At 38.6% G+C, this 25,937-nt stretch overlaps 1 protein-coding gene across 4 annotated transcripts in view; it reads right to left on the bottom strand.

Annotated features, from left to right (window-relative positions):
- LOC150084511 (lens epithelium-derived growth factor-like) overlaps window positions 1-25,937 on the bottom strand; it is a 316,821-nt gene that overhangs the window by 10,068 nt on the left and 280,816 nt on the right. For all 4 annotated transcript variants that reach the window (XM_090375260.1, XM_090375258.1, XM_090375259.1 and 1 more), the window contains exon 16: window positions 5,910-5,979. In XM_090375260.1, the coding sequence (XP_090231386.1) occupies window positions 5,911-5,979 (69 nt within the window). In that variant the 3' untranslated portion in view covers window position 5,910. The remainder of the gene's footprint in view (window positions 1-5,909; window positions 5,980-25,937) is intronic.

Raw genomic sequence — 25,937 nt, forward strand, 5'->3', positions numbered from 1 at the left:
CAAGTGAATGTCTCATAATGGGGGGGGGGGGATTTTAACTTTTGGGATATAGACTGGGATTTGTGGGTTGGTTACTCACAAACTAGCAAGACTTTTGTGGATTTACTAGATGGTTGTTTTCTACAGCAACCTGTAGGGAGGCAACAAAAGGAAGCAATACTCTTGATCTGATTATCAGCAGTGAATATTCATGCATGAAGAATCTGCAGATAAAAGAGCCAATAGGTGGCAGTAATCAAAGCATACTGATTTGTGATTCACTTAAAGGTGTAACTACCATCAATGGTAAAGGGAAGGGTTTTTGCTTTCATAAAGGTGACTACAATGGTCTCAGATAGTTTTTAAATTCTATACAATGGGACCAACTAATGATGTTACCATCAGAAAATTGTAAATGGAAAGTATTCAAAGAATTAATCATAACCTACTAGGCTTTTCATACCAACTAAAAATACTCTTCAGGGTATAGGCCTAAATGGATGTCAGATGAACCGATGAAACTCATTGCAGAAAATAAAAGTGCATAGTATGCATACAAATTATTGGGTGACACAGAAGCCTATGATAGATATAAACTAGTCTATAATCAAGTCACTAAGGAAGTCAAGCATGTGAAGGCAAATTACAAAAGATCTTTGGCAAAGGATGCAAAGAAAAACAACACAGATGCCTTTACTTAAGTAAACTCTAGAACAGGGGTGGCCAACTTAATTTGTGATGTGATTGACTTTTTTTCTTCAAAATGTGCCGCAATCTACCATCTCAAGAAGTTCATTCACATGGTTAAAAAGTTAATCAACACATACTGAAAAATGTCGTTTATAAATTTTAAAATTAAATGCAAAATAAGAATTATGTTAAATTCATACGTATTTAAATTTTTAATTTATGCAAAGTTTGTGTGTTAATGACATCTACCAAGCTTTTAAAATCGGGGATATACTGTGATATGGCCGACTTCAAAGAACCTTCTGTATGCAAGTCTGTAAGAGTAGAGCGATTCTTCATCTTTATTTATTATTTTTTTTTTGGTTCCACATATCTATGTGGAACCAAAACAGGAATTTAAAAAATCACTGCATTTTTTTACAGTACTTTTCTCAGCAAACATATTTCCGAATGTCTTTTTCCTGATGATCTGGCTTTTAGGAAGATATCGTTTCGCATTTCATTTTCGAGTAATATTTTCTCAGTGTGAAAAATCTCAGGGATTTTTTTCGTATCTTAGTCGACCTTAAATAGACAAGAAATATATTGAACAATGTCTTCAATTGTTTTAAAATCACTGAATCCGGTTTCAAAACCGTCCACAGCATTCTCAATTTCAGAAACATATTTCTCACTATTAAATTCAAAAACAAGATAACTTTACAAATGATCTTGCATATTTGCAAAGTGATCGAATTTTTTTCTTTGAGATTATATGCAGAAATACTACTAATCATGTCACCCACGTTTTTATTTTTTCCTTGTAATTCCAAATTCAGATCACTTAATTTACTGGTAAAATCCGCCAAAAAAGCCAGATCACACAACCACACCGTATCTTGCAGCTGCTGATAATCATCTCCACTTTGTTCAACAAATTTTTAAAATTTTATTCAGCAAATTTCAAAATCTCCGTAAAAACTTACTCCAATTCAGCCACCCCACATCTGTGTGTAATATCAGATCTGGTTCATTTTCATTGAGGTGCATTTTGAACAGTCTCCTTTTAAGAGATTGTCCTCTGATGGAATTCACGATTTTGAAAGCTATGTCCATAATACTTTTGGTATTTAATCTTTTGCTGGCTAACACTTTTTGGTGGATGATACTGTGATAACTCAAAAAATCTGGAAATTCATCATTCTTTTGGCACAATGTGATGAATCTGTTAAGATGCCCCATCATTGTTTAAGCTCCATCTGTTATTGATACGAGCTTAGATAGTTGTAATTTAATTTTTTCAATAAAAATTTTTTGAATGCCTTAAATATATCAAGACCTAGTTCTTTCTATTAACGAAACCATACCCAGCAGTTCTCTAGTGGCAGAATCATCAAAACCATACAAATAAAAGCGAGCAATTGAGCCATATCACTGATGTCTGTAGATTCATCCAGTTGTCGAGAAAAGGACACCACCAGCAATATGAGCACGCAATTGTTCGCTCACATCTTTACTCATTTTTTCAATGTGTCGCATCACAGTATTTCAAGATAATTGCAGATCTTGAAGGGCACTTTTAATTCCATTTTTGTTCTTAAAATTTACAAAAAGAGAATCTGTTATTTCTAAAAATGCATCTTTGATGAATTGACCATCAGAAAATGGTTTGCATTTTTTTTGGCAAGAAACTACTCACTTTAAATGATGCTACAGTTACTGCTTTAGATTGTAAATTAGGTGTCATGAAGAAATTTTGTTGCGTGAATAATCTGGATTTATGTTCTTTTTTGGTATTTACCATGGAGTGCGCTGAAGTGCTTTTTTACATTTCCTTTTTTGAGTATACCCACAGAAGCTTTGCAAATCAAAACAACATTTTTCTTTTATCATTACAGAAAAGTATTCCAGTTCCCACTCTTGATGAAAATGATACGTTTTACTCTTTTTCGTAGTACAGTAATACCCCGACTTACGCGGTTCTTGATTTTTCCGTTTGGTGTATATCTAAAATTAGCTTACCAGTGATTTTGGAAGTCAAATCATAAAGCTTGGGTGACAGCTTCCGTTTCTGAGGACTGGTTTGGTCACCACTTCATACCCAAAGTCGAACGTTATTGCAAGTCTAAACAGATTCCATTTAAAGTGATGCTTCTTATTGACAATGCACCCAGTCACCCTCCTGCCACCCTAATTAAATTCGACCCATGTGTGAAAGTTGTGTTTTTGCCTCCAAACACAACCAGCTTGCTTCAACCGATGGACCAGGGAGTCATCAAAACATTCAAGGCTTACTACACGAGGTGTCCATTTGCACATCTGAACGAAGCTATGAGACAAAATAGTGAGATATCTATTAAAGACTTTTGGAAACAATTCAATGTTTTAGATGCCGTAAGAATCATTGAAGAATCTTGGGATGAAATTCACAAAAAAAACATTGAATGATGTCTGGAAGTAACTTTGTCCATTTTTTTTCAAAACCGAGACGAAAACAATGCCAGAAACTGATCATGTCGCTCATGTGATAGAAGAAGTTGTTAATCTTGCCAGGCAATTAGATTTGGAAGTCAATGGTGATGATGTCAACGAGCTGTTGGATTCACATAGTCAGAAGCTGACAATGAACGAGTTCATAGATGCGTGAGCAAAACGTCACTGAACTATCCGACAATTCAGACCCAGTTCCACCAGAAAAACACATGACAATTGCAAGCTTGACAGAAGGTCTCAGCTCAATTGAAAAGGGCTTAAAAATTTTAGAAAACAGACTCCAACGAAGAACGCGTTATAGCTACAAAGCAAGGAATAAAAAAATTATTAGCTTGCTACGAAGAAATTCTGCATGAAAAAAAGAAGGCGCTGTGTCGTCAGACCAATTTGTTAGATTTTATGAAGCCATCGACATCGAAATAACTTTTTACGTAACCCATTTATTTTTTAATACATATTTTGTATTAATATGTATAAATAACTGCAATTTTATTAAATATTTTTCTTCTAAACTAGTGTTTTTGTTAGTCCTTGGTCCCAATTAAACAAAATTTATATGTATTTATATGCAAAGTTGTACCCCGACTTACACGAATTCAACTTAAGCAATTTTTGTCGGACCTTCAGGGTATTACTGTATTCATTTTAAATCAAAGGGCATTAAATTAACATATAAGTACCGCCCATTATTAATATTAAGTAAATGAAATAAGAATTCGACACATACGCTATGCTCTCCTCAACGTAACTGCACAAATTTTCACTAGACAAGCCTAGTGGCTGCGCAGCGACAACAGTGGTAATGTGGTTGAACGGATTTGTAACAAGTGTATGCAGTGGGGCTCGTAATGATAATAATAATAATAATATTTAGATTTTGACTAATCTATTTTTATATATATTTTAAATTCGTCGTGATCTACCGAAATTAAAGTTGCGATCGACTTGTTGGCCACCCCTGCTCTAGAAGGAAGGCGATCAATCAAATTGTCCATTTGATATTGATGGTTTGACTGTTGTCCTGCACAGATTGCTAACCAACTGAATGTTGCATTTACATTAACTCATGAGGACTTCTTTAGAGAAGGGGATGCCAGAAGTTTATCAAGCTATAACAGGCAGCTAAATGATTTTGTAAGAACTGAGAGGAAAGTGGAAGAGAAATAGTCGAATTTAAACATAAGAAAGGCACCTTGAGTGGATGGAATCTATCCAGTTATATTAAGGGAGGCAGTGAATGAAGTAAGCAAACCACTAGCCATAATTATGAGAGCATCCTTGGATTCAGGGGAGGTCCCTGCAGACTGGGGATATGCAAATGTATTCCCAATTTCCCAAGGGGAACAAAAGAGTTACACGAGTAATTACAGATCTGTTAGTTTAACTTCTGTTCTAGAGAAAATAAAGGAGTCACTTGCAAGAGAATGCAGGATCATCTAGATAAGGCTGCAATTATACACCAACACAGCATGGGTTTGTTAAGGGAAAATCTTTTTTTGACCAATTTGATTAGTCAAAAATGTGGTCACAAAGGAACTGGATGCAAAAAATAATTTTGATATATACTTGGATTTCATACTGCTGCACATAAAAGACTGCTGTGAATAAAGGGATTGATTGAAATGTGAGAAGACAATAGTTATAAATGGCCACTGCTCTTTATGGAATAACGTTATTAGTGGAGTCCCCTCAGGGTTCAGTGCTGGGCCCATTGTTGCTTTCTGTATTTATTGATGAATGTATATCAGGATTAATGTCCGAGTTTTCAGATGACATAAAGGTTGACAGGGTGGCTAATGATAGTATGCTACATCAACAGGATCTAGAAAAGTTAGGTAGCTAGATGGGCTGAGAAATGGCAATTGAAGTTTAACATTGATAAATGCAAAGTACTATATATGGGTAGCAGTAACCCCAAAGTAATGTACCACAGCATGAATTGTTGAGGAGGCTTCCATCCTGCAGTGGGTTGATAATGGCTGCACTTGATCTTTTTGTGTGATACTACATAGAGTAGTGGAAAATGAAAAGGATCTGGTGGTAATTGTGCATCAGATAGGAAGTTCTCTGAGCAGTGCAGACAGGCTGCTAGGACAGCTCATGGTGTCAATGATATATAGGAATTTTGCTAGCAGGTATGAGAAGGTGATTATCCCATTGCTAAGGCAATGGTCAGGCCACATCTTGAGTACTGCAAACAGGTCTCGAGGCCTCATTTTAGGAAGGATGTGGAGCTGCTGGAATGAGTATAGAGAAAGGCAATGAGGTTGGTGAGCAGAACAAGGGGATGCTCTTACTAAGAAAGGCGTGAATTCTGCAAATTTCAGCATCTGGAGACTAGGCAGCTGTCAGGTGATCTGATTAAGGTTTTGAAGGCCTTGAATGATTGAGCAAGCTCAATGCTGACGAGATTCTTCCTCTTGTGCAGACCACACACAAGATTGGGGAAGGACAATTGCAGAATAGATGTGCGGAAGTTTGCCTTTAGCTAATGGGTGGTTGATTGTTGGAAGAAGCCTTCATCTGTTGTTGTGGAAGTTAATAGTTTAAATAAATTGAAAAAACTAGACAAACTATTAGAGAGAATGAATAGGTGAAATGGAATGTCTCCCCCCCCCCCATGATGCTGTATAAGCTTGCTATATACATATTATTGTACTGCTAATGTCATACTGGGGTGGGGAACCTGCAGCTTTCATTCCATATAGGTTATTTTCTTTGGCAATGATCATTTACAATTTAATAAAATATACAAAATTCATACTCACATTAACTGGAATCTCCAATTTCTGGTGATAAATTCTGCTGCTCATCATGCTTTTCCTGCTTATCTGAACACTAAATGAAACATAATTAAAAAAATAAAGGGCAGGCTAAAGCAATTCCATAATAATAATAAGTAATTCACATATTAAGATTTATAATCAAAATATAAGATACAGGGAGACCACTCTTCCCCTCCCCTCCTATTATCTGCTATAATGTATGCCATCTGTTGTATTTTGCTTCCTTGGATTCCACTCAATATTATGCATTCTGGTTTATTTTCAAATAAACATAAATGCAATTATAAGAAAATAATATTGTACCAACCAGTTTTAAAAAAAAAAATAACTAATAAGAGAATTGTATAAATAAAAGTGCTAAAGCCTCAAGCTGCAAAAGAGATTAGACCCGAAGGAGAAGAATCCACTGAGAATTAAGTCGTTACTTATTCTCAGTGGATACCACCACCCAGATGGCACCATTTCAGGGCTATTTATAAGTAACAACAGTCTTCTCCTTAGGGTGAAGCGTTACTTATTCGAATTAGTGCAATGTCATGGCAACTCGTTGTGAAGGTATTGACAATATGAGATGTAACTAAAATGATGCTGCTATTGCAAATTTGCTAATCTATAATTAGCTGTGTATAAATGATGCAATTGCACTAAAATACACATAGTCTAATCTCTTTCGCAGCTTGAGGCTTAAGCCCTTAATGCATTAAGGGCTTCAGTCTTAACTTAAGACTTAACTTAATTAGAGTCTTAACTTATATCATACACCATCAGGCATCTCTCATATTGTGGAAATATACTTCACAACTGTTTTGTCATCATTACATCACTTGGGTACCTACCCACCCACCAAAGACGGGCCAAATAGTCCTGAAACAGTGCCATCTAGGTGGTAGTATCCACTGAGAATAAGTAACAACAGTCTTTTTCTTCAGGTGAAGCGTTACTTATTCGAAGTAGTGCAATGTCATGGCAACTCGTCGTGAAGGTATTCACAATATGAGATGTAACTAAAACGATGCCGCTATTGCAAATTTGCCAATCTATAATTAGCTGTGTATAAATGATGCAATTACACTAAAATACACAGTCAAATAAAATATGCAAAACAATATAAAAATCTTGAGAAGCTTTCAAGGCACAGTGCCTCTCTGTCAACTCAAAATAAGAAACATGACAGTAGATCAATATATTGGAAGACATATCCTTGCACATGTGCAAACACCTTCTGGTGCAGATCATGATTGGTGGGTGGGGACTAAAGGGAAAAAAAAGTGAGGTGGGATGTGAAAGAGGAGGAGGAGGAGGACATTACTTGCCAGACTCTGCAAACCCAGTGCAACAGGAATAGGCAATGCAATTAGCCTGCTATTTCTCGTTGCACTGTAAAATAATGTTCTCCATAATAGGATGCATGCGAATTCCACCACTTATTATGATTAATGGTGGAACCTGCTATAGCTATATGGAGGGTTTCCATCCACATGAAATAGCAGGAGTCATGAACACAGTCTAACACCTCCAACACTGGAATGTGGATTAAAATTAAGATGTTCATTTGAAAAGTGCTCCGGAACGACTGAAATGTAACAATGACCCCCTCCTCCTTATGCTCTGAGATATGATCACAGGGTCTACATTTAGTTTTTCTGATGTAATGCATCCTACACTCCAGGAATGTAATACAATAAAATATGCTGGCACTACGCAATAAAGGGATCATTGGCTTAACTTTAGAAATCAATTGTAATTTTCTGCCAGGGAGTTGCGCACAGTGTCCATCATCCCAACCAGAATGGGGAAACAGACCCATCCTATAACTGAAACTTATATAGAACCTGAGGGGGGGGGGTCCACCTCTCCCCTCAGGTCCTTTTTATAAAAATTTCAGTTTATAAGGATTCTCAAGTTCTCAGTTTCTAAGAATCTCAGCCTCTCTATCAAAAACATCAGTACAATGCAACCGAGCACGGTTAAACAATGCTCTAACCATGCTAAAAAGATGTCGCATGTACTGACCTATAGTTGGTAAACTGCCACTGGCATATGGGTTTCCATATGCCAGTGGCAGTTTGGAATATGCATATGGGACTGAGGTGACCAAATGGCAACCAGGATATCCAAAAACAGAAGAGCACCATCCACTTCCAATTCCATAGTAAATAAAATGTATGGTGATAAAGAGTTCAGATAGTGAAGGGGCAACTCCTCCGATCCCCAGGAAATGTCTGCAAACATGTCCATGTATCTCTGCCAGAGTTTGATAAGAATAGACAAACCCACAAATATGTCCTCCTTCAGAGCCTCCATAGTGACGTTGGCTATTGGGGCACTGACCAGAGCATCCATAGCAGTACCTCGAATTTGTCTATATAACAAATCGCCAAACGTGATCACACTACCAGATAAACAAATATTCAAAGCACTACATATATCATTAATACAGAAAGAATGAAGTCCTATCCTTCAGCATGGTATCTCTGTCCAGCAACCCGCTGGCAATAGCAATACATGTAAACAGGAAAACCATGTCAAAGAAGCCCAAAACCTCACCTTCCAAAATATATTAAAATCCTTGATTACGTTCTGTCGGAATTGCATACTACTATTTACTGAATACTTTGTGTCATGATTAAGCAGTGACAGCAAACTAGCAATATATCTAGAGAGTTCATATGTTGTGATGCCACAACAAGCAACAATAGGACATAACAGAAAGTCTGGTTTATGTACCCTCAGCAAGCCATAAAATTTTGGCAGTTGACAACCGAACACATAAATTCTTCATAATTCAGTTTTGCCTATTTTCTTTTGTATGTAATATGATTATATTAAATGGTTCATCCTGGATTCTAATTTCTTAAGAATAGTAATGTAAGAGTCCTCAACAGTGAGTCTCCAAGAGCATGTAGTAGTAGTAGTAGTAGTAGTAGTGGCACATGATGCAAGAAAGCAAGTGTAGGAGCTTATGCAGCATCAGCCAAAAAAAAAAATAAATAAAAAAAAAAAAAAAAATCATCACACCATTCCCTCCAAGTGCCTGTCCAGTTCCTTCTTAAATTTATTTAACCTATCAACTTCCACAACGACAGATGGAAGTTTGTTCCAGCAATTAACCACCCGCTGGCTAAAGGCAAATTTCCGCACATCTATTCTACATCTATCCTTTCTTAATTTGAACTTATGTCCCCGTAGGTTCGTAATCTGAACAAGTGGAAGGATCCCATCAGAATTCAGCGTGCTCAACCCATTCAAGGCCTTATAGACCTCAATCATATCACCGCGCAGGTGCCTAAGTCTCCAGCCACTGCAATTTGCAGAACTTAAGCCTCTCTTGGTAAGAGAATCCCTTCATTCCCCTCACCAATCGTGTTGCTCTTCTCTGTACACGCTCAAGCAAATCTACATCCTTCCTAAAATGAGGCCTCCAGACTTGTACGCAATACTCAAGGCGTGGCCTGACCATTGCCTTATACAGAGGGACAATCACCTCCTTTTCCCTGCTAGCAAAATTCCTATATATCATTGACAAAACCCCATGACCTGCCCTAGCAGCCTGTCTGCATTGCTCAGAAAACTTCATATCTGACTGCACAATTACTCCCAGGTCTTTTTCATTTTCTACCACCTTAAGTGTAGTACCACACAGTTGGTACGTTTCTCTGGGGTTACTTCTACCCATATGCAGTACTTTGCATTTGTCAAGGTTGAACTTCAGTTGCCACTTCTTAGCCCATCTGCCCAAATTATCTAGATCCTGTTGCAGTAGCACACTGCCATTACTGTCATTAACAACCCTGCCAACCTTTGTGTCATCTGCAAACTTCGACATTAAGCCTGATATACCTTCATCAATATCATTGATAAATACACAAAACAACAGTGGACCCAACACCGAACCCTGTGGGACTCCACTAATAACATTAGTCCACGAAGAGCAGCACCCATTGATTACCACCCTCTGTCTTCTCCCACTTAACCATCCTCTTATCCATTGTAGCAACTTACCCTTAATACCATTCTGCTCCAATTTGTACAGTAGTCTTCCATGCGCAACAGTGTCAAAAGCTTTCCTGAAATCCAAGTATATGATATCAAAATTATTTTTCGCATCCAGTTCCTTTGTGACCACATCATAATAACCAATCAAATTTGTCAGACAAGACTTTCCCTTAACAAACCCATGCTGTGTTTGAATTATTGCTGCAGTCTTGTCTAGATGATCCTGCAATGCATCTTTAACCAGTGACTCCATTATTTTACCCGGAACAGAAGTTAAACTAACTGGTCTGTAATTACTCGTGTCACCCTTCGATCCACCTTTGTGAATTGGGGACACATTTGCACATCTCCAGTCCGTGGGAACCTCCCCTGAGTCCAAGGATGCTCTCATAATTATGGCTAAAGGTTTGCTTAGTTGCTTTGCCGCCTCCTTTAAAATAACTGGATAGATCCCATCCACCCCAGGTGCCTTTCTTATGTTTAACTTCAACAATTTCTCCTCCACTTTGCTCTCAGTTATTACAAAATCATTAAGCACACTGCTACAATTTGATAACCTTCTTCCATTTTCAAACTGTAATAATTCCTCACGTGTGAATGTAGATGCAAAATACTCATTCAGTTTGTTTGCTATCTGAGCAGGATCATCAACAGTCGAACCATCGATGTCAAGTGGACCAATCATATTCATCCCCTTCCTTTTAGAGTTTATATAAGTAAAGAAATCCTTGCTGTTTTTCTTAGCATCCTTTGCCAAAGATTTCTCGTAATCCGCCTTCGCCTGCCGAACCTCCTTTGTGACCTGATTACAGACTAGCTTATATCTGCCACAGGCTTCTGCGTCACCTGATAATTTATATGCATCCCATGCATTTTTCTTCTCTGTCACGAGTCTCATTAGTTCATTTGATAACCATTTAGGCCTAAACCTTGAACGATATTTCTTAATCGGTATATAAAGTCTAGTAGCTTCCACGATTAATTCCTTGAATGCTTCCCACTTAGAATTTACTGTTGGTAACATCGTCAGTTGATCCCACTGTACAGAATTTAAAAACTGTCTGAGACCACTGTACTCCCCTTTACGGAAGCAAAAACCCTTTCCTTTACCCCTGACGGTAGTTACCTCTTTGAGTAAATCCCACTTCAGCACACTGTGATCACTGCCACCTAGTGGTTCCTTTATCTGCAAATTCTTAATACACGAATGATCACTGCTGATAACCAGATCAAGAGTGTTACTTTCTCTGGTTGCCTCTCGAACATGCTGCTGCAGAAAACAATCATCCAATAAATCCACAAAAGTCTGACTGGTGTGTGAGTGACCAACCCACAAGTTCCAGTCAATATCTGGGAAGTTAAAATCACCCATTATAAGACATTCAGATTTACTGGCCCACTCTATTTCTCTGTACAATTGTTCATTGTACTCATTCAAGTCATTAGGCCTATAACACACTCCTACCCTTATTTTTCCTTTCGCAGTGCTTATCTCGCACCAAACTGACTCAACAGAGCACTGTTCATCTATATTAACTGGGTGCACTTCCTTTGATTTTATGTTTTTCTTAATTAACAGCATAACACCCCCTCCCTTTCTGTCCTGTCTATCCTTTCTGTACACATTGTACTCCCCAAATTCCAGTTCTGCATTCCTTATATCTTTGTGACACCACGTCTCTGCTATCCCAACAATATCCGCCTTTGATGTCTTGACCAACACTTCAAATTCATCAAATTTATTTACTATACTTCTAGCATTGGTATACATGCAAGCATACATGCTCCTATGCCTATTCCTTGTTACCCTAACACATCTCATATACCCAACTATTCCATGATGACTGCCATCCGTCCCTGAAACCCCCAACACCCCTCGCTCCAGGTCACTTCTTATTCTAATAGAAGTTGTGCAAGAATCACCTTCACCTCTGCCTGCGGTTACTGTTAAACTATTAGTCTTTGTATCCCCCCAAACTAGCAGTTTTCCGACCCACCTAACACTGCCTCGATAGCATCAGCAAATATTCTTGCACCCTTTCTATTTAAGTGTATCCCATCCTTGTAGAAGCAATCTCTCCTGTTAACAAGTACAGTCCAGGCTGAAAAAAATTCTACCCCTTGAGCCTTGCACAATCCTTCCAGGGCCGAATTGATCGACAAGGCTCTCATCATGTACTCCCTCCTATCGTGTCTGGGCAGAATTGCAGACACTTTCAAATTCAACCCTATTTCACGGCTTTTTTTCAACAGTGACCTGTACTTGTTGAGTAATTCCGCCGGTCTCCTACTCTTAATATCATTAGTGCCAACGTGTACAACTATATCACCTTTTGTGCCCTTGAAAGATGATATTCGCTCTACAACGTCATCAACCTTTGCCCCTGGCAGACATACCCTGGTCCTGTTCCACCTATCCTTTTTACAAAGGATGTTCCCCGTTTCCCTGACAATAGAGTCACCAACAACAACTAGTTCCTGTGGGACCAGCGCATTCTGCCTTAGGGGTTGCCGCTGTGTTGCGTGATGACCAAGTGCAAGCTCTGGCGTTGATGTGGGCAGCTGAGAGCTTGATGGGCCCCTCAATTTACTTCCTTCGAGGGCATCCACCCTGTCCTTCAAGCTCTCATATAGGCCCATAAGAACGCTGAGTTGTTGCCTGATTTCGATACACTCCTTGCATTGCGCACACACAAAGACATCCCCCATGGCAATATCATGTTCCGTTCCAGAGAGTTCGGCAAACTTTCACAAGTTGCACATTTCTTGAGGCTGTGATGCGTTGGAGAATTGCCCCCCTCAGTTCTCCCCCGAGTCACAGCACTCCTGCCACTTTGTGCCCGTTGCTTTGCTGCTCTAGTTTGGGGCATGGTAGTTTAAATTTAAAAAAATCAATAAATTAAATGTCAGTAGTATTTGAATAGAAACTATTAAATAGAAACAGTGAAGCGTATTACTATATAATTATGCGTTAGAACTACCTAGCTACCTCAATTAAAAAATTTGAATTCCCTACCACTATATCCAAAAACAATGGCTACAAAAATGGAACGAAATAACGGTTTTAGCTATCGTAAGTAAAATCCACAAAAACTCTTTATCTAAATTAAAAATAAAAAATAACCAGCGTAACTATAAGACTACGTATTAAGTACAATATAAAATAACAATCATGTAAATAACAGGTAAACACTTATCGTTTTTGCAGAGCCTGTAACTGATAGCTGTAACTTTTAAAGAGACTCAGCGCCCTCTCCCTTTGTTATGTGGGTCACATAACAAAGCCTGGGCTTCCTGAACATAGTCTGTCCTATTTAAAACAACAATAGAGCATTTCTCATCCACTGGCAAGGCAACTATGCCGTTATCTTTATTTAGGGCACTATACATTGCACTAAACAGGTATGATGCAGATTAGAGGTCACAGTTTGGATATGTCACAGTACAGATGCAACTTTAAATTGTATCTCTGTAGCAGTCTCCTATGGAACATGGAAAAGTGATGCCTCCATGCCCATGGCCAGCTGCATAATTGGTGGTTTCCAAGTAATTATGACAAAATTCAAGCCCAAGATAACACTTCCAAATCGTTCTGCAGATAACTTTGTTGCTCAAATTTTAAACAAACCGTGAATTGTTAGTAGAAGCATTCCTGTAATCAGATTGGTTGGCATGATTGGCGCAGTGCTACAACCTACATTCCCACTATCCAGGCAATCAGAATTTCTTGCTAGGATATTGAACCAATACCGTATCGGCTGTACTCCCCAGCAAAAAATTGCAATCGATGCTTTTTAAAGTTAAGCCAATGATCCCTTCATTGCACTGTGGTTTCTTATATTACATGCCTGGAGTGTAGAACGTGTTACATTTGGAAAACTAAATGTAGACTCTGTGATTGTATCTCAGAGCACTTCTGGAATGAACATCTTAATTATAATCCACATTCCAATGTCGAGGTGTTAGACTGCATTCATAACTTCCGCCATCTCATGTGGATCAAAGTCCTCCTATAGCTGCAGCAGGTTCCACGATTAATAGAAGTGGTGGAACTTGCATGTATCCTATTATAGAGGCCATTATTTTATGGATGCGACAAGAAATGGTGGGCTAACCACATCGACAAATTCCCACTGCAATGTGTTTGCAGGGTCTGCCAAATAATATCCTTCTCTTTATCAACTCACCACCTCGTTTCATTTCTATTTATTTATTCTTTTTTTTTTTTTTCTGCCAATATACTGACCTACTGTCGTGTTTCTCATTTTGAGTTGATAAAGAGAGACAAAGCTTTGAAAGCTTCTCATTAAGGTTTTATACTGGATTTGTATATTTTATTTTAGTGTTTTTTTTTTATACAATTCTCCTCAGTCTTTAATTTTTATTTTATATATATACATAATTAAAATTCTCAGATTAAATTTATTTTTAAACAGTTTGCTGTTTAAAAATAAATTTAATCTGAGAATTATTATTTCATTATGAATATACCTAGCACTCAGGGCCTTTTTTCTAGTATAAATGCTGTTTAAAGTAATTTTACTTTAAATATCCAAAAATAAAACAAAGGGTCTTTGTTTAGTTCCAGTATGTACTGGAACTTAAGAACAAGTTTTAACTTCTGCCGACCTTTCAGAACTAAGACATCGACAGGGAATACAACTTTCTGAAAGCGATAAAGCCCAAGAAATCTATAGATAAAAAGAAATCCAAAGAAAAAATTACTCAAGAAACACTTTTCATGGTGAACCAAAGACAACAAATGAAGAGAAAGATAAACACAGACAATGACCAAATTGAGTATACCAAGTTATGCAAAGCTATTAGAAAGAGACTCAGAGAGGACCAAGCATTAAGGGAAAACAAAGGACTTAAATCAGCAGTCGTGAGCAGTAATACAGAAAGACAAACAATACTGAATTTGAAGAATAGTTTGTTGTTTGCTTGTTATTAGAAGCGTTAGCAACTAAGGCCATATTGCTCTGGGGATATGTGGGTGGTCATTCCCTGACCTTTCCGCATCCTCCATATTTGGTGGTCACGGGCTCAAACCCTGGTCTAATTAAGAAGCATGTGCTACGCACTGCTGCTCCTGCCCACCTGGCTACAGAGGAGCCTTGAAGAACAGTGATAGTGTACTTACTTGGTGTGCTGAGTAGAGCTGCAAGTAGGCAATCAGTCTGCCTACTTGCAGCTCTACTCAGCACACCAGGTAAAGCTGCAAGTAGGCAGACTGAGTGTGGGCATTCCCTAGTTGTCAAGGAAGAAGTTTCAAGCTGGAACGTGAGCATACCAAGGTGAAGGGCTCTTACCCTGGTGGCAGGACTCCTCTGACCATTTGGTCGTCCCGGAGTATAAACAGAAAATTTATTTATTTATTTATTAATGTGCCAAACCATGCTATATTCACCACCACTTCTAAAGGCTAGGAGATTATATGTGGTATGTTATCTTAAGAAATTGAATCTTCTCAAAGAGGTTTGGTCCTTGAGGCTGTCGTAAACATTTCCTCAGATATCCCAAGCTGTGCTTGCTACCTGGGAGAGTAAAATTCTAATGAAACTGATATTTGGGCGACACTCATGTAAAGTGGACCTTTCAGAATCAAGATATCGATGAGGAATACAACTTTCTGAAAGTGATAAAGTCTGGTCAGTCTGTAACTTGCACCTTCCTCTGCTTGCACCTTCACACATGGGGGTATAAACCCCATGTGCAAGTCCTGAAAAATCACCAGGTCCACTGTAGATAACCACACAAGCAGGGGATCAAAGTGTGGTGCTACACCACATGGAGGAATGGCACCCCTGTATTACCAGGCAATATTAGGTGGTAGATGACTCTCATCAACCTTACTGGAGGCTTGAAGTGGTGGAACCTACATTTAGTCTCCAGAGCAATGTTCCAACAATCCCCCCATCTCTTCCATCATGCAGTATGACTGATGTCTTATGAGGTCATGATGGACATTATGGCAATATCCAATCTTCCTTACATTTCGAGGGTACAATTGTAAAATGGCATTCGCTGTCCGGCAGCTAGATAGTCCAGTGGACCAAACTTATTGGTAACGCTCTAGGATGCTTCCAGATCAGCTAGAGTATAATCTTGCTGCCTCTACTGTACCCGATAGTGAGTGGAAGGAGTCTGAGTAATGTGTATATGGGGGACATTATCAAGGCTATGTTATGTCAAGAAGCTGGGTATATTCTTACCATGTGTACATCATATCTAAAAATTTCATTACCTCACACAGCACATCCTCGCCACCTTATCTTACTTCTGAATTTACAAAAAAATGGTTAAACTAATAGAACAAACTTATTTGTGAAAATATCAAAACATCCCACACACCTCCTCATTCATTTCACAAATATATGCGGTCTCAGTTCTAACATCAATGATGTATATTACCACTAAGGGTCTACCACACCTAAGTACCTTTTTTTCTGACAGAATCCCAGTTATTGGTTGATTCAACTACTGCTCATCTCACTTGTCTGAATTATTCACTGTAAGATTCCTTTCGCCTCACCTCAAAGGTGGTACTTGAGCATTTGTCCAGTCTGACATTCCCTACTCAGAGACTTGGTAATTTGGCATCTCCTCTTTTTGATCTTCTCTGGCTAAAAATCACTACCACATTTTTTGTCAAATTAATGTATTGCCTCTACTGTTCTCCCAACTCCACTAATCATCACTTGGAACTCTGACTTTCACTTTTTGAAAATTGACTTTCTCCAGTCCATCTTTCCTAACAGCAAGGTAATTTTCCTTGATTATTTCAATGCACACGACTCCAAGCTGGCATCTGTTTTCTAGTCACACAGACCCAGCTGGTTGAGATGCTCACACTTTTGAAATTACTAATGACCTCGCACAGCATGTTAAGTCGTCTACCAGAATACCTGATAATCCTAACCATACAGCCAACACGTTTAATCTTTTTCTCACAAACAACCCTTCTAAGAACACAGTCGGAATGAGTGGTGATGGTCTCTTCACCAATGGAGTCTTTCGCTCATGGCAATTCTCAACCTCATGTTGTTTGGCATTACAAGAATGCAAAATGGTGTGATCTGCAAGATTTATTTTCTTCTTTTCCTCGATCGGATTACTGTTTTAAATCTTCTGATGTCAACATTTTCGCAGACGTGTCAGAGAAATTATTCTTGTGGGAATGGAATGCTTTATTCCAGACACCTTAAAATCTCATCCTTTATCTAAACCTTGGTTTTCCAATAACTGTGCTAAGGCAGTTCAAGAGAAGAATACTGCATATCGTAACTGGCTTGTTTCCCAATCTCAAGGGTTTCTGCCTACACCAAATTTCACAACAATTGTAAAGCAGTTATTAATCAGTCCAAACTAGATTTCAAACAGGCTACGAGTAAGAAACTTCTTATCCAAATGGTAACAGAGCATTCCGGCCTCTTGCCAAAGTCATTGGCCACAACTTTTGCCCATCTCTGTTCCCACCACTGGTCAAAACCAGATGGTTTTATTGCCACTTCAGGCAAAGATAAAGTTGACCTGCAAGCATCCTATTTTCCTTCCAATTCATGTATTGATTATCTTGGTAATGCTCCTCCCACGATTCCCAACACACCCCGTTCAATGCTTCCTGTAGTCTTCCACCGAAAAGACGTCAAAGGGATTTCGATCAATCTTGATGCTAAGAAAGCTACAGGTCCTAATGGTATTTCTCCACTTGTTCTCAAAACCTGTGCTTCTGAACTTATTCCTTTCTGTGTTTCTTTTTTCACTTTCTTATTCCAAAGGTGTTTTTCCTTCTACTTGGAAATTTGCTCATATCCAGCCAGTCCTCAAAAAGGGTGACAAATCTCTCCTATCCAATTATTGTCCCACCAAACTTACTTCTACTCTTTCGAAAGTAATGAAGAAACCAATTAACAGCCAAGTCTTAAACCATCTAAAAACTTCCATCTGATCAATGATTGCCAGTATTTATTCCATTACTATCAATCCACTGGTGCTATTCTGGCTTATGTCACCACCCATCAATGCTCAAAATCAATGGAAACGTTTAGTGAAACTCAAGCAGATGCTCTTTAAATTTCAAAGGCTTTTGATTGTACAGGAACTCCCCAACTTACATAAGGGTTGTGTTCCATGGAACGCTACGTAAGTCAGGGAATTTCCCCCATACTTGTGCAGCAACTCGCAACTGTGCTTGCTGAATTGACTGAATCAAAAAAGAAATGTTCGATGAACATGTAAACAGAATTATTTATTGTATTTATTCAATTTTTTATCTTATGCACAGTAAAAATTACAAAAAAAAGAGAGGAGACAGGCATAACGTCAGTAAGTTTTACCTCTCGAGCATCATTGCCAGAATCGACGTCTTCAGCTGATAAGTACGCCGCTGCGGAGGTTGTGGGCTATGGAGATTTAGAATGGGTCAGCTGTTGAACCTTACAAAAGAACATATTAATGGATGACTGAACAGTGGCTTTTTTCTTTTCAATGTAAATTTCTTGTAGCAAGCAAGCATATCATTCACCCCTCTGTTAACTTTTAAGAATCATTCGCTGTAAGGAACCATATTCTGAAACCTTACCATTGCCGATGCAATTTCACAAAATGCCATTGCCATCTCTCTCTGGTGATGAAGTGTCTCAGCTCCTCATTTCGTTCATCTTGAGCTTCGTCAGCATTTTCTTCTTTCACCATCACTGCCTTCAAATCAATAAGTTCTTTGTTAGATAATTCCTTCTCTTCTTCCTCTATTAACTCCACGTCTTTGGCATCAATCTCCAATTGAAGAAATTCTGCAACCTTTACATATTTTCTGTGGGCATATTTTCTTCCATGCGCCATTTAAACAACTTTTAGTAATTTCTGTCCAGGCCTTATTAATGTTTAATATGGCATGGTAAATACTGTAAGATTTCCAAGTCTCTTAACATAAAATTTTTCTCACCGCCTACTGCAGACAATGCAGAGCAAATGTTGTGCGTAAATAGTATGCTTTTAAATTTGAAATAACACCCTGATCCATAGGGTGGATGAGTGAAATTATGTTGGGCGGTAGAAATGACTCTCACATTCGAATTGAAATCATCTAGATACGTAGGATGTCCAGGAGCATTATCTAATAGAAGAAAAATCTTGAAAGGAACGTCGTTGTCATCACAATATTTTTCAACCTTGGGAATGAAGCAGCATTTAAACCAATCCTCAAAGAGAGATACTGTTATCCATGCTGTCTGGTTCAATTGAAAATGCATGGGTAGGGTGGCTTTATTGATGCCCTTAAATGCATGAGGATTTCCAGAATGGTACACAAGCAGCGGTTTTAATCTGTAATCTCCCACTGCATTAGCACCAAGCAAGAGCGTGGCCCTATCTTTTGACGGCTTGAAACCTGGCATTGTATTTTCTTCTTTGGCAACTTATGTTCGATCCAGCATTTTTTTTCCAATACAGAGCAGTCTCGTCAATGTTAAAAATTTTCTGCGTTGAATAGTCACCTTCATCAATAATTTTTTCCAACACATCACAAAATTTCTCTGCAGCTGCAGAATCAACACCGGCGACCTCACCTCATACTTCAACATTGTGGAAACCAGCGCAATGCTTGAACCTATTAAACCACCTGTTGCATGCCATGAACTTGGGTTGCGGTTCACCGTACTTATCCTTAATATCTTTATAAATACTTGTTGCTATTGCTTGAATGGTCATTAGACTCAGGGGCACTCACTTCTGAATCTGATTTTCCATCCATATCAAAGATGGAACAGCTGTTCCATCTTTGATACAGCACCTGAACGGTGTTTTGTAATCACTGTTGAATCTTAAGTGTGTTGATCCTTTGACATGCTCTTTTATACGTGCACTGTCCTTTAAAATAGTATCCACTGTTGAAGCTGCGAGACCCATTTCCCTTGCAATAGATGAAAAACTTTGTCCTGCTTCATACTTCTTAATCATTTTCATCGTCATTTCTAAATCAATTTTGTTTTGTTTCCTAGCACTGCCAGCACTTTCACTTTTCGTTGGTCGCATAGGAATGAAGAGAATTCTGAAAATTTGTTTCTTATACGATTGTAGATTTCAGTGAAGGGGAACACATTTCACCATAACAACGTAAAAACCCACAAAATTGCAGTTATCCAGATTATTGCAAATGCAATAAGATCGAGTTTGCTACCCGTTTATAATTAGATGCAATAACAGAAAAGCCCAATAAACCGGAAAGTGCAAATTGTTTTTATTGTTTCATGATAGTGACCTCCAGAAATGTGTTTTTGAAAAATATCACGAAGCCATTCAAAATTGATTGTTATAACGGAACATATGATAACGATGAAAGGGCAGTGCAATTTCCACTATAAATGTGACCTTTTAAAGAGATAAATAGCTTAGTAATATAATGAAATTTTCAAATTCCAAGGACTTGGAACGAATCACAAGAGAGATGAAAAAATAAAAATAAATAAAAAACTGTGTCATCGGGTTCACATTATGATATTTTCATCATACCTCCATTTATTCCTATGGGATGCAAAATACATTTCCATAATTTTAAGTTTGCACTGGCCGGCAAAAACCTACGTAAAGTCGAATTTCCGTAAGTTGAGTATTATGTATATCAGGGAGTTCCAGTATTTGACATAAAGGTCTAAATAAGCTTCCATCTTACTGTTTGCCAACTGTTTTTTTGTGATTGGGTATCCAGTTTTCTCTCTGACTGCTCATTGCAGGTGATGGTAGGTGGCTCTGTCTTCTAACTTTTCCACTAATGCTGGTGTTCCCCAAGGTTCATTTCTTTCTCCCACTCTTTCCTTCTTGCATATTAATGACCCGCTTCCATTAACCAGAAACCTATCCATAGTTTTGCTATGATATCACATTGCATCTTCCAGTTTGAGAAAGCTTGGCCAGCACAAACAGCTTACACTTCTCAAATATCCACTACCAATTCCTTAAATGCTGATTTCCGGTATTTCTTCAGTGAGAAGAATTAGCTGGAGATAAAAAGATAACTTAGTTGATTTCAATCCTTCTATAACTCAGCCCGCCCTGTCATATCTCACAAAAAGGATTCTTCTGCTCCAATGCTGATCTTCTATGACACTCCGATTTCTTGCCTAGAGCACTTAGCTCTAGGCAAGATCATACTGGGGATTACTCTGACTTCTAATCTCTCTTGGTATAAGCACATTACAAATATTGCTTCCTCTACATCTAAAAAAACTGGGTTTTTCTCTTTTTCTCTCAGTGTTACTAAACAGCTCTTCACTCTGAACAAATCCCAAATGTGCCCTACCATGGTATTTTGTTCTCGCATCCAGAGTGGTGCAATCAAAACCTCTCTCAGGCTTCTAAATTCCATCCATGAGAGGGCAGTTGAGTTAATTAATGACTCATCTCTAAGAGAGTAGACTCTCTGTTAGTCTCTCCACTCTCTGTCTCATAGACATTGTTTCTGCTGCATGCCTTTCTATAGATACTTCCATGCACACTGTTATACTATAATACCCGTTCTCTCTCTCTCTCTCTCTCTCTCTCTCTCTCTCTCTCTCTCTCTCTCTCTCTCTCTTCCAAAGCAGTCTGAATAAGTGTGGAAACCAGTCAACATCCTTTTACTGTCCATCTCCAAACTCACAGCCCCAACTTTTCTTCTTCTTTAGACTTCCATTTTTCTGGAACAACCTTACTCCACACATATTTCCTGAAAATTGCAACCTACAAAAGTTCAAGTCTACTGTCACAAATATCTTCTTTCCTCTTCTCAAACCTTCAACTCATGTACGTTAGTAAGTATTATAATAATTTCTAATACCTCTCATGTTTCAAGCTTTCATTAAAAAAAAAGAAAAAAAAAGAAAGACACGCCTTATGTTTTGAGCTTTTTCTTTCTTTCTTTCTTTCTTTTTTTCTGCCACACATTCATACATTCTGCATTCAACCATGATTTTGGAAATGGCAGAAACAAAGTTCCACCATGATAACATAAAAGCAAGAAACATAAGTTCTCTCACTGACAAAGTTATCAAGGGCTTCCATAGGGATTCTCCTCCAACTGACAAGTAAATGAAGGGAGGAGAGATGGAATCAGAAAAAGAGATCAATGGCAGAAAATGTATGCAAGTAGGCATATGGGAGGTATTCGTTCCCACATACAGAAGGGAGAGGTCATCATCAATGAGCATATGCTCCATGACATGTCCCTTCCATTAATGTCAGCACTACTCCACAGGATATTAAGTCCACTGAAATCCCAAAAAGCAAAGCAGGGGAAGACAACTGCATAATGAGATCATCAAGGTCTGTTTGCCCCAAGGTGGCAAACAGATGGAACACACAATGAAAGTGAAAACCCAACAGTAATACTAATTGCTACTGCCTCTATATTTGTTATGAGTAGGAAAGACTGAAATGGGGTTTGGTTGCTTACAAAAGACAGCAACCCCCTAAAGGTAGAATGGGAGTAGACATTAATGTCTACTCCCATTCTATCTTACAGATGATAGTAATGTTATGCAAGGAAAGGTTTTCATTTGCCTTTAGACATTTCTCCTGAAAGCAAAAGCAGACTTATTCATGCTTTTGCAGGAGAGCCTTGATGTTACCAGTGTTTTGCCAGAATTCACAAGAATTCCACTGCAGGAAATTAGCCATTATTTGGTCTTGGTGGATCTGCCAATTGGTATCTGAAACTTGAGGGCTTATTTTTTCTGTTTTGGATTTTTTTTTTATTGGGAAAGTATAGATGCTGTCCTGTATCCATATCTTCCTCTGCAAAGATTTCCACATTAGAGTTATTAGGTATCTTCTTAAAGAAAAGTCTGAGTGATGGTATTGATCACACTTGAGTTAAAAAACCTGGCTGATTAACATTATCTAAAACTAATAGATCTGTTAGGAAGTTGGGGGGTTGTCAATGCACTGTCATTCTCTCTCAAATCAGGCATGTACATACAGTAATTTAAAACACTGGGAAATTTCGCTTTTTCTATCAACCATATTTCAATATAATCAATCATTTTTTTTTGCAATGGTGTAAACAAAATGAATTACATGTGCACCTTAATGCAAGTTAGTTATGTGAGTTCTCTGTGATTCTGTATCCAGTTCTTGTGAAGAGAAATGCAAAATTTAAAGGAGCCATATACAGTACATTGATAGCATACGAAGTACATATGTACTGTAAAGTATTAGCAAGTATTTCATCCTCACTAACAGAAGATATATTGTGAGCAATGTTACCATCCTGAACAAGGTAAATGTTGGAAGTGATCGCAAAATGGTAAGGTGCACACTTAGCATTAGCATTAGTTGAGGCATATGAGGCAAGTAAGCAAGATTATACAGCATCAGCCAATAAAAATAAAAAACATTCCCATTTCACCCATCAGGTCACTCTAAGTGTTTGTCAAGTGTAGCCTTAAATTTATTTAAGCTATCAACTTCCACAACAACAGATGGAAGTCTGTTCCAGCAATCAACTACCTGCTGGCTAAAGGCAAACTTCTGCACATCTATTCTACAACTGTCTTCCCTCAATTTGAATCTATGCACTCTCAGGTTCTTAATCTGAGCAAGCAGTGCACATGCTCAAACCATTCAAGGCCTTATATTTCTCGATCAGATCACCTTGCATGTGCCTAGTCTCCAAATGCTGCAACTTGCAGAGCTTAGAACTTTTTTAGTAAGCACACCCCTTTGTTCTTCTCACTAATCTTGTTTCCCTTCTCTGTACTCATCCTTCCTAAAATGAGGCCACCAGACCTTTATACAGAACTCAAGGTGTGGCCTGAACATTGCCTTATACAAAGGGATAATCACCTCCTTGTCTCTGACATTAACAAATATATCATTGACAAAGCTCCATGACCTGCTCCAGCAGCCCATCTGCACTGCTCAGTGAACTTTATATCTGACTGCACAATTACTCCCAGGTCTTTTTCATTCTCCACCTCCCTGAGTGCAGTACCACACAGTTGGTAAGTTGCTCTTGGGTTACTGCTTTCCATAAGGAATACTTTGCATTTGTTAATGTTAAAATTCAGTTGCCACTTCTCAGCTCATCTGCCTAACTTTTCTAAATCCTGTTGCAGTAGCATCTTTACTGTCATTAACAACCCTGTCAACCTTTGTATTATCTGCAAACTTGGACATTGAGCCTGATATACCATTGAGATACTTACAAATTAACACATGACACAGAAGCCTATGATAGATAGAAGTTGATATGCAACCAAGTTACAAAGGAGGTTAGGCAGGTGAAGGCAGATTACGAGAAATCCTTGGCAAGGGATGCAAAGAAAAACAGCAAAGAGTTCTTTACTTATGTAAACTCTAGAAGGAAAGGGATGAATCAGATTGGTCCACTTGATATTGATGGGTCAAGTGTTGATGATCCTGCTCAGGTGGCTAACAAACTAAATGAATATTTTGCATCGACATTCACACATGAGGAGTTATTCAGCGAGGGGAATGCCAGAGGTGTATTCAACTCTAGCAGTAAGTTACAGAATCTTGAAATAACTGGGAGTAAAGTGGAGGAGAAACTGTTGAAGATAAACACAAGAAAGGCACCCGGGGTGGATGGGATCTATCCAGTTATATTAAAGGAGGCAGCAAAGGAAGTAAGCAAACCCTTAGCCATAATTATGAGAGCTTCCTTGGACTCAGGGGAGGTACCCATAGACTGGAAATGTGCAAATGTGACCCCAATTCACAAAGGAGGATCAAAGGCTGACACAAGTAATTATAGACCTGTGAGCTTGACTTCTGTTCCAGGAAAATTAATGGAGGCACTGGTTAAAGACGCACTGCAGGATCATTTAGACAAGACTTCAGTTATAGCTCAGACACAGCATGGTTTTGTTAAGGGGAAGTCTTGCCTGACCAACTTGATTGGATACTATGATGCAGTCACAAAAGAACTGGATGCAAGGAATAACTTTGATATTATATACTTGGATCTTAGAAAGGCTTTTGATACTGTTGCACATGCAAGACTGCTACACAAATTGGAGCAGTGTGACATTGGAGGCAAATTGCTGCTATGGATAAAGGGGTGGTTGAGGGGGAGAAGACAGAGAGTGGTAATCAATGGACACTGCTCATCGTGGACTGATGTTATTAGTGGAGTCCCTCAGGGTTCAGTGTTGGGTCCATTATTGTTTTCTGTATTTATAAATGATATTGATGATGGTATATCGGGATTAATGTCCAAGTTTGCAGACGATACAAAGGTTGGCAGGGTTGTCAAGGACACTACTGACACTATGCTTCTGCAACAGGATCTGGAAAGGTTGAGCAGATGGGCTGAGAGGTGGCAAATGAAGTTTAACATTGACAAATGTAAAGTACTACACATGGGAAACAGCAACCCCAGAGCAACGTATCAACTCTATGGTACAACACTGACAGTGGTAGAGAATGAAAGGGACTTGGGGGTGGTTGTGCAGGCAGATATGAAGTTCTCTGAGCAGTGCAGACGGGCTGCAAGAGTAGCTCATGGAGTATTGTCAATGATATACAGGAATTTTTCCAGCAGGGATAAGGAGGTGATTATTCCATTGTATAAGGCGATGGTCAGGCCACACCTAGAGTACTGTATACAGGTCTGGAGGCCTCATTTCAAGAAGGATGTAGAGCTGCTGGAACGAGTACAGAGAAGGGCAACAAGATTAGTGAATGGAACAAAGGGGTGCTCTTACGAAGAAAGGCTTAAGTTTTGCAAATTACAGTGTCTGGAGACTAGGCACCAGCGAGGTGATCTGATAGAGGTGTATAAAGCCTTGAATGGTTTAAGCATGCTCAATGCTGATGGGATTCTTCCTCTAGCTCAGAATAATCACCTGAGAGGGCATAAATTCAAATTGAGGAAAGACAGATGTAGGATAGACGTGCGGAAATTTGCCTTTAGCCAGCGGGTGGTTGGTTGGTGGAACAGACTTCCATCCCTTGTGGTGGAGGTTGATAGCCTAAATAAGTTTAAGGCTCAGCTGGACAGGTATTTTGAACGAA

Source organism: Mastigoproctus giganteus, chromosome 6 (assembly GCF_048544385.1).
Source record: "Mastigoproctus giganteus isolate SK-2022 chromosome 6, ASM4854438v1, whole genome shotgun sequence".
Lineage (NCBI taxonomy): Eukaryota > Metazoa > Arthropoda > Arachnida > Uropygi > Thelyphonidae > Mastigoproctus > Mastigoproctus giganteus.